Below are 10,110 nucleotides of genomic sequence, written 5' to 3' on the forward strand. Positions count from 1 at the left end.
GGTCCGGGCTGGGGATTCGAACCCGCCACCTTAGGTGTACGTGGCTGGCGCCTTAGCTGGTTGAGCTATAGGCGCCGAGCCCCGCTTTTGTAATCTTATGACAAAAATGGACTCACAGCCAAATGCTTCATGTGTGATAATACTCATGAACAAATGTGAAGTATCTAGCAAAGATCCAGGCCCACAGTAATCACAAAGTAAATGCTAGTGATTCTGTAAGATGAAGTAAAGCCCACAGAGGTGAAATGATGTGACCAAGGCCACACAGCACAGGCAGCAGGGCTGGGATTTGAACTCCTGCAGACTGGCTTTTGTTCCTCCAGCCTGCCTTTCCTTGGGCTCCCCAAATGCCTGCTCTTGTCTGCAGGTCTCAGACTGTCATACCCTGCTTGGGCCTTGCATTTTCAGTTGTGAAAACAAAGAAAACCTTTCAGGATAAAATCTCGGCATCTGCTAAAGCTCACACCTGTTTCGGATTCACAACCACCTCTGTTCTTCCCATGACTGAATCTCCTTCCTCCCCAACCCACCCCCCACTCCAGCTAGATTCAGGAAGCAGTATGCAGGGCTGATGGGAAACCAAAGGCCCACAAGCCCTGCTCAGGGCTTCTGAACCATGCTGGGCCCCAGTGACAAGAAAGCAAGGTCCCCATTCTCAGAAGTTCCTTGAACCCAATCACCTTCCTCACCTCGTTGAGATTGATTTCAATCAATTGGTCATAATGGCAGCCAGGGTCAGGCACCAAGTGATCCTTGAATTCATCAGCTAGACGGGCAATCTCTGAAATCAACCAAGGAGGAGACTGAAGCATGTGAAACAGAAATTGGTCCTGAGGTCTCATCCTTCCACCACCAGGCCCTGGGCACGGACTTGGCCAAGCCAACAAAGGAACCAAGAGAATAGCTCAGAATACTGTCACTGCCCTCGAGGACCTCCAAGCTAGTGAAAGAGCCTATCAGTGAACCAAAAGTTATCACATGATACAACAGGCCAGACAAGAGAAGCATCGGCTAAGGCTCAGAGCTGAGAAGGCTCTGGATAAGTCCTTTGATAAAGAAAGTGAGGGAAGAGCCTTCTGGGAATGCTCAGAGCTTGGGGGCTAACGGGTGCTCTGCCCAATTATCCTCACTCACCCCCTTCAGAGACTCTAATGCCCAACCTCCCCTTCGGAGCTTCAAAGAAGCCAGCTAGAACCTCAAGGACTTTGTTGGGGAAATGTGAGAAGGCAGTTCTTGCTCCAAATGTTTTTTCTTCCACCCCTTGACATGGCAGGAATTATAAACACAAGAGATCCATGTTATTTCCAGAGCTTCCTATAGAGGGCAGCAAGGACCAGGTGGAGAAGGATGATATTCCCAGTCCCAACCCCGAGGGGGGAGCTATCTCAAACTCAGATGCTCAGCTCTGCCAGAAGCTGAAGAGAGCTGCAGACACCATACTTAGAAATAATAACCCACATCTTTTGGGGTTTCTCAGAACCTCTGAAGCCAGACTGCAAGCAGCAGGGTGAAGGACCTCTGCCCTACAGAGAAAGGTACAGCTCTCTCCGGGGGAAAACTGCGCAACCTGATTGTTCTACCCACACGAGCCGGCCCTGCCAGCTTACCTGCCCGGCCTGTCTTGCTCAGGTACTTCTTCATCCTATGGTTGTAAGGGAACACCGAAGTGGTGGCCCCAATTTCTGCGCCCATGTTGCAGATTGTTGCCATGCCTGCGGAGAAACAGAACCCATGGGCTACCTGGGCAGCAGGGTGAGGGCCCCACACCTGCTGGATGAGCACCTGTATTTTCACACAAGGCGGCTGTATCACTTCTTCCTTCACCCACAGAGCCTCCTAATCACAGCGGGCAGATGCATCCCTGAGGCCCAGTGAGAAGCCACAAGGCCCAGAATTCAGCATCGCCCCAACTAAGAGTGGCTGTGGATAGAGTGAAGAGGACACAAGATTCATCTCTGACAAGAGATGCTCTTGCTCTGGCCCAGCTGTCACGCTGAGCAGACCAGACAGGCACCGTGTACTAAAGAGTGACCCAGCCAGACGCTGCCCAGCTGTTACTGTGTCCATTTCCCAGTGAGAGAACTAACTTAGAGAGGTTCAAGGTCAAGCCATAAAGCAAATAAATGTAGCTGCAGACATTCAGGTCTGCATCTACCTGCCCGATGTCCTGCCCACTTTCAGCCACACTATGGTGCCATGTGGACAGTTTTCTGGGTTTCAGGTTTTCCAGCAATAAAACTGAAAACAAGATCTCCGCTGTCTGTGCCATGAAGCATCACACAGGACTGGTGAAGCTCACAGATACCCCGTGCTATAGGACACCTGTGCCATGGTGGGAAGAGAGTGAGCCTATCACTGGAGGGGTACAATAGTTCTGTGGGGCTGCTCTGGAGTTGCAGCAGGCACCCAGAAGTCTGGACTGGGATCATCTCTTAATACTATTCCAAGTCTCCCTGGATTTCTGAGGGTCCAGGCATTAGGCCAGGTCACCAGAAGTGATGGGTATGAAGGGGCCAGCCCCTGCCTGGTCCTGGAGATAACAGGCAATAACCTTTAACCCAGGGAGGAGAGCAAGACTCCAGCTCCAGCCCAGGGAAGATGTGGGACTGCAGCACCTTCATGCATGAAGTATTGGCTCTAACTGCCCAGTCCTGCCATGGCTTCTGTCCTCTCTGGGATTCTTCAGGATCACCCAATGCCGCCTTAAGTGCTGTGGCCAGCAACAGAAGCTGGCTTGGCACCTAACTCTGTGGGGCCACAGGGGAGTTACCTGCCTCCTTGAGTGGGGTATCAATATCCTCTGTTAGATGAGAGGCATGTAACAATCTCTAAGGTTGACTCCAATCAACCCTACCTCTAGGTGTCCATCCCAAGTCCCCAAACTGACTGATCAGATTCTCAGGGGAAAGCCATTCACTGTTTCTATGGCTCAACTGCAGGTCCCATCAGGCCAAGCACAGGGTGAGGACCACATCACATGGCCACCTTTCTCACCAGTGCAGGAGATGGAGTCAACACCAGGCCCGTGGTATTCCACGATAGCACCCGTGCCGCCCTTCACTGTGAGGATGCCTGCCACCTTCAGGATCACATCTTTGGGAGAGCTCCACCCAGACAGGGAGCCCGTCAGCTTCACACCAATCACCTGCAGAGGAGGGAGAGTGAGATGGCCATTACAGGGCCTGTGTGCCGTGTCCCACCCAGGAAATTGCAGAATCAACCTGCTGGCTTTCCCATTTCTGCTTCCCTCCCAAAGAGATTTGAGTCCCACCTATTCCCTTTTCCCTTCTGGCACCACCAGTCTCAGAGTCATCTGCTCCAACCACCCCCTAACCCTGCCCCTCACCTTGGGGCACTTTAGCTCCCAGGGGATCCCAGCCATGACGTCCACTGCATCAGCACCCCCAACTCCAATGCAGATGCCCCCCAGGCCACCACCATTGGGGGTGTGGGAGTCAGTGCCAATTAGAAGAACCCCAGGGTATGCATAGTTTTCCAGAATAATCTGAAAAAGAATCCAAGATCTTAAGTTTAGAAGACCCTAACAGAAAATGGAGGTCTGTAAAACTGTCTCCACGGACACTGGCTACCCAGTCACGCCCAGCCACTCCTCTAGGATGAGACCTACATCATTCAAGCCATCTCCAGAGTGGCTGAAAAGAGCTGGTGTCTTGGGAGGCAGATGGCCTGAGCTCATGAACGGCTCTGGACAGGTCCTACTACAAGGAGTGAGCCTGTAAATGCCTCAGTTTCCTTATTTGTAACACAGTAATCAAAACACCCACACCATCATGGCCCAGGATGTGGCAAAAACCAGGCCTGGAGCCTGCTCATAGGTAGACTGCCCACAGTATGGAGGGCGCTGCCCTGGCCCCTCATCAGGGTGGACAATTCACTCACGAATTGGCTCCAGCCCCCACGAAGTACCTAAGGCAGTAGTACTGGGCACCCAGGGGAAGCACAGAGTCCTGAGTTTTCAGTTGAAAGCACAGGTGTTGCACACACTTGGGACAAAAAGAAGAAAAGCAAAGGCGATGCCCCCAGCCGCAGCTCCTGAGGGTTCCCCTGAGAACTGAAGTGACTTGCTCCAGGAAGGACGGTGACTTCTGTCACCACCTGTCCTATTTCACAGCATTCTCTTCACAGAGGTGCTCCTCCTAGCTGGGGTTAAGCGTTTCCCTAAAAAACGTTTGATAAGAAAAGCAGGATTTGTAGAGGGTGCTGACACTGAGGTGACAGGACACTGCTGACACAACCCTGGGTGTGAGGCCTGGCCCTACACCAGCTAGTGGTTGTGGGACCCTGGGTAAGTCATTTTACTTCTCCCAGCCTCAATGTTCTCTTCAGTAAGAAATGCCTGACCAGGCTCGGCACCTGTGGCTCAAGCGGCTAAGGCGCCAGCCACATACACCTAAGGTGGCGGGTTCGAATCCAGCCCAGGCCCTTCAAATAACAATAATGGCTGCAACCAAAAAATAGCCGGGTGTTGTGGTGGGCGCCTGTGGTCCCAGATACTTGGGAGGCTGAGGCAGGAGACTCGCTTGAGCCCAGGAGTTGGAGGTTGCTGTGAGCAGTGAAGTCATGGCACTCTACCCAGGGGCTTAGCTTGAGGCTCTGTCTCAAAAAAAAAAAAGAAATGCCTGACCAGAGTACTCACTGCCCCACATGATGTGGGGACAAAATGAGACCATGTCAATTAAGCAGGTCACAGTGCCTGGGAGAGGCAGTGTTTTCATTTATTATTTCATTGCAAGACCCTTCATTTGAGGTTCTAGTGCTCACTGTCAGATGGAGATCAGGCTTCCAGCCATGGGCGTTGGGAAGAACCAAAGATACCTGAGGATGTGAAAGGCTCTATCAACTGTCGGGCCACCTGAGTGGTGGGCAGGCTCCCTGGACTCAAGGGCCCTGCCTCAAGCCAGGCATACGCCCAGCAGGTTCAGCAGGGCACAAAGGGGCTTTCTCTTGAGGATACAAAAAGTGGGAAAACCTGGCTGGGAAGAACAGGCCATTGCTGCTTAACAATTCCATTCTCTGGCCCTCCATTCATTGCCTCAGCCGTGTATAAGATTTCATACTTGTTAATCCCCAAAGTTTCTTGAGGTTATGAAAGTCTGATCCATGAAGGCTGGATGTCGAGAATCATACAATCTGGGGTGGTCTAGATGGTGTAGGCACAAATGTGGTCCATGTCCACAAGGGAGAGGTTACTATCAAAGACTGGAGGACTGCAGAACATGACACAATGAAGCTGGCTGTGACAGTGACCTCACCTGTCACGGACATGGTTGGGTAGATGGGAGGGAGAGTGGGGAAGAAATGTATTTTATTTTATTCACCTATTATTATTATTATTATTTTTGAGACAGAGTCTCACTATGTCGCCCTTGGTAGACTGCTATGGCATCACAGTTCACAGCAACCTCAAATTCTTGGGTTTAAGCAATTCTCTTGCCTCAGCCTCCCAAGTAGCTGGGACTACAGGCGCCCACCACAATGCCGGGCTATATTGTTTATTTTTTTTTTATTAAGACAGAGTCTCACTTTGTCATCCTCGGTAGAGTACCACGGTATCAGAGCTCACAGTAACCTCAAACTCTTGGGCTCAAGTGATTCTCTTGCCTCAGCCTCCCTAGTAGCTGGGACTACAGGCGCCCGCCACAACGCCTGGCTATTTTTTGTTTTAGCAGGCCCGGACCAGGTTCGAACCCACCAGCCTCAGAGCATGTGGCTGGAGCCCTAACCACTGAGCTACAGGTGCCCAGTCGGAAGAAATGTATTTTAGCTGGACTAACATCTATAACATAAAACTAGAAATTTAGCCATCTATGCACACAGTACACGTACGCTAAGGACCTACTCCGTACTGACCTGGTCCAGGCACAGAGCTAGAGAGGGATAAACATGCCACAGTCCCTGTCTCCACAGAGGACACAGTCCAGTGGAGAAAGCACACACCAGGGACATATGTGCAGGGACCCCCAATGCTGGGCACAGGGAGGGCAGGAAGGCTTCACAGAGGAAACCAACTTGCCAGGCCAGCTGCGGACAGGGCATTAGAGGCAGAGAGAAAGGCTCAGGGTTGCTGTAGATACGATGTGTAGTAAAACTGCTGATAGCCTGACATCAAAGGGGAGAGAAAAGTACAACTGTGCAGTGATCACATGGTCCCTGCAGATTTTTTTTAAAGAAACAAATACATCAAGCTGTATGCTTGGCAGGTGGCCAGTGACAGGTGTGAGCTGCCGTCACTCTCAGCCCCAAACTTTGGCTCAGAAGCTACCAAAGAGCCCCAGGCATGTTGTACTGACAGCTGGATTGGGGTGCTCCTGTATTTTTTGAGATAAAGTCTCATTTTGTTGCCCTTGGTAGAATGCTGTGGCATCATAGATCATAGCAACCTCAAACTCTTGGCCTCAGGAGATCCACTTGCCTTAGCCTCCCGAGAAGCTGTGACTACCGGTGCCCACCACTACCTGGCTATTTTTTTAGAGACAGGGTCTCACTCTTGCTCAGGCTGGTCTCAAACTCCTGAGCTCAAGCAATCCACCCACTTCAGCTTCCCACAGTACTAAGATTACAGGCATGAGTAACATACCTGGCTAGGACTGAGGTGTTCTTTATAACAAAGGGCCAAGGCTGGGACCACCTGACTCCCTAATCCTGCTTCAGAGAGGCTTTCTGGCCCCTGCAGGCTGATGAGACCTGCCCTTCCCAGGCAGCCCCTTCCTGGCAAGGCTAGTGGTTTGAAAGGGCAGAGCAGTGATCCGTGCTGGCTCTGGTTTCAGAGTGGGGCAGTGCTGGGAATCCATGCAGGGTCAGATTACAGCCTGACTCAGCTCATCTTGAAGGAGGCCTGGGTGGTGAGGCCTATGATGGAGGTGGGGAGAAGGGTCACCTTGGAAAGGTGCAAAGCGGTAAGTTTCATACACAGAGGATGGATGGTAAATAGACACACACAAATCTAATCGGTAGTCCTTAACAGTCACCTTGGATGAAAGCAAAGCACCCACTCCCTCTACACACATTTATACTTCTAGAGACAAAACTATCAACCAAAAGACACGGCCATGTGACCTATGGTACCTACATCTATAGAATACCATGAAGCAGCTCAGCACCTGCAGCACAGTGGGTAGGGCACCGGCCACAAGCACTGGGGCCGGTGGGTTTGAACCCAGCCCCAGCCTGCTAAACAACAACAACAAAAAATAGACCAACGTTGTGGCGGGCACCTGTAGTCCCAGCTACTTGGGAGGCTGAGGCAAAAGAATCACTTAAGCCCAAGAGTTTGAGCTATGACGCCACAGCACTCTACTATGGGTGACATGGTGAAACTCTGTCTCCCCCCCACCCCCAAAAAAAAGAATACCATGAAGGGGCCAAGAAGAGTCTGCCGAGTGCTCCAGGCAGACACAGGGAAGGGTCCTGGGGTGACAGAGGCTGCAGAGTGCTACGGTAGGGCACCAAATTCTGCTCCACAAGTCACTGCTGGGTCCCCGTAGGCAAGGACAGTAACAGCTCTGTGCCTCCGTTTCCTCATTTGTCAGGTGTGGATCATACCAGCACCTTCCTCACAGGGTTAGGGTGAGCACTGAAGAAGTTAACATCTTTACAGTGCTCAGTCCAGGACCTGAACCAGCGTGCTCACTACTCGTCAGCTGTCTGTGCGACAAGGTCTGACCAAGCAGCACGAAAATAACACAATGCTCTGCATCACAGAAGATGGGACTTGGGTACTGGAGGACACGCGCACAAGGTGGCGAGAGGAACACGTCAAAACGCTGACTACCTGGGACTATTTTCACTTCTTACCTGGAGAGTGAGTACATGTAACTTGACAGGTGAGGATTCAGTTAAAACAAAGGAGGAGGAGCCTAAGAGCTGACTGAGATGCCACCTAGTCCCCTCAGCCCTCCTGAGCCTGCAGTCCCTGACCCCGTAAGCTGGGGAGGTGCCATCAGGTTGCCTCTGTGCAGCCTGGGCCCCGAGCCCTGCTTTACCTGGTGAATGATTCCAGATCCAGGCCTCCAGAAGCCCACACCATATTTGGCACCTGCAGTTGCCAGGAAATTATAGACTTCCTGGTTGATGTCCTATTGGGACAAATCAATAACCAGAGCATTAGTAACACAGTTTGTGTCAGGGTGACCCTTGCTGAGCCCTCCTCCCTCCACAACACCTCCCTTACTACTCTGAAATGCTGGCTTTGTGAAGACAGAACCTCTTTTGGAAACCTTCTAAAAATAATTCCACAAGGGTAAGGACGTTGGCCCATGGTCTCAGCTGGAAGTCTCAGGGAAAAAGACCAGGGAGCAAAGACAGAGCCCCAGTGCTGTGACACTTGGCCAAGGGGGTGGGTCTGGGGTAAGTCCCTGCCCTGTCTTGGGTCTCAGTTTCCTTACCTGCAGAAGAAACTGTGCTATAATAATTGCCAGGGTCCCTATGGCACATAAGTTCCCAGCAAAGGCCAGCAGTGAAAGGACATGTCTGAAGATGGTCTGACCAGGCCAGGGCATCAAGGCAAGGGAGGATTCTCACAGGGAAGCATAGGATCAAGTGGACATCCTGGCCCCCACCCTGGTGGGGTGTTGCTTCTCCACCTGTGCCTCAGATGCTTCATCTGTAACCCTGGCTGGTATCACTGAATGTCCACTATGGAAAATGCACCATGCTAAACATCCTTACTACCCACCCGGGAGGGAGAGATGACTGTCACCAAATTCATTTCATAGATGCACAAACAGAGATCCTGAGGTGAACTACCTTGCTGAGGATCCCAGAGTTAAACAGGAGCCAGGGCTTGAAACCGGTTCTACCCAAGTACAGAGCCCAAGTGCTACACTCTAGTTTAAAATAGAGCTGCCTAGGCTGGGCCTGGGGCTCATGCCTGTAATCCCAGCACTATAGCTGCATCCCTAGAGTTCAGGAGTTCGAGACCAGCCTGAGCAAGAGTGAGACCCCATCTCTACTAAAAATAGAAAAACTAGCTGAGCATTATGGCAGGCGCCTGTAGTCCCAGCTCTTCAGGAAGCTAAGGCAGAAGGATAGGATGGGGGAAGTTGCTTCCTTCTGAGGAGGAAGGCATGGGGCTACATCTGAACATCTGCAGACCAGTCTGCAGCCAGCCCCTTCCTGGCAAGGCCAATGGTTTGAAAGGGCAGAGCAGTCTGGTATGCTACATTTGATGAGCCCCAAATGAAAGGCTATCAAATGGACAGCTGTTCTCAAAAGGTTTCAACAAACAAAACGATGGGATGAGCTGTAGTCATTCTGCCTGTCAAGGATGCTTTCTTGAGAGCAAGAAGGCTCCATAGCACAGCTGATATGAGGAAGACAAGGCATGTCCCTGAGCAAGTGAGCCTGTCCCCAGTGACAAAAGGGATGGGACCATGACCCAATCCACAGAGTCCCAAAGAAGGAACTAAGAAGCCCGTGGGTGTGGGAGTGCTGTGGTCCATGGCATGGGTGCCCCACTGTCAGCTCCCTCAGACCCTGATAAAATACTCTTGAAACCACAGCATCCCCTTCATTTAAACTACAGACCCACCATGCAACCTTCTGAGGGTACATTTGGGTCCCCCAGAGGGGAAAAAAAAGGCAGACAAAGAACTTGGGTTGCCAGAGCAGTCTCTTTCTAATTAATAATTAATATACTGGCTTTTTGACTTACAAATCAGTTACTTATGAAATCAGCAGAGGGCAGGAGGCTGCAGGTGTCTGGGAGGGCAGGGCAGCCCCAGAGCAGTGCCACAGAATCTTGGCCCAAACTCAGCCTGGAGCCCTCTCTGGCTGTGCCATCCTGAACAGGTCCTGCCTCTCTGGACCCCAGCCAGAGGGATTCTTTACAAATACGTGTGAAAGTGACTGTATCCTTCTCCTGCTTAAACTCTTCTATGACCCCTAGGACGGTACCTACAGCTTTTCCCACAGCCTTCCAGGCCTTGCCTGGCCCACACCTGCCCAACCTCATACCACCTTCTCGTCCACATAGAACTCCAGCCCTACAGATCCCCTTTAAATTCCACTAAAGCGGCTCAGCGCCTATAGCTCAACTGGCTAAGGCGCCAGCCACCTACACCTAAGGTGGCGGGTTCGAATCCCCAGCCC

The 10,110-nt window shown here is 51.6% G+C and overlaps 1 protein-coding gene across 1 annotated transcript in view; it reads right to left on the minus strand.

Annotated features, from left to right (window-relative positions):
• Positions 1–10,110, minus strand: part of ACO2 (aconitase 2) — a 53,206-nt gene that overhangs the window by 10,053 nt on the left and 33,043 nt on the right. Inside the window, exons 4-8 of the mRNA XM_023509194.1 lie at positions 8,004–8,096; positions 3,347–3,505; positions 2,995–3,145; positions 1,608–1,712; positions 570–781 (exon numbers count right to left, since the gene is read on the minus strand). Of these exons, the coding sequence (XP_023364962.1) occupies positions 570–781; positions 1,608–1,712; positions 2,995–3,145; positions 3,347–3,505; positions 8,004–8,096 (720 nt within the window). The remainder of the gene's footprint in view (positions 1–569; positions 782–1,607; positions 1,713–2,994; positions 3,146–3,346; positions 3,506–8,003; positions 8,097–10,110) is intronic.

Source organism: Otolemur garnettii, unplaced genomic scaffold, assembly GCF_000181295.1.
Source record: "Otolemur garnettii isolate 467f Iridium unplaced genomic scaffold, OtoGar3 scaffold00007, whole genome shotgun sequence".
Classification (NCBI taxonomy): domain Eukaryota; kingdom Metazoa; phylum Chordata; class Mammalia; order Primates; family Galagidae; genus Otolemur; species Otolemur garnettii.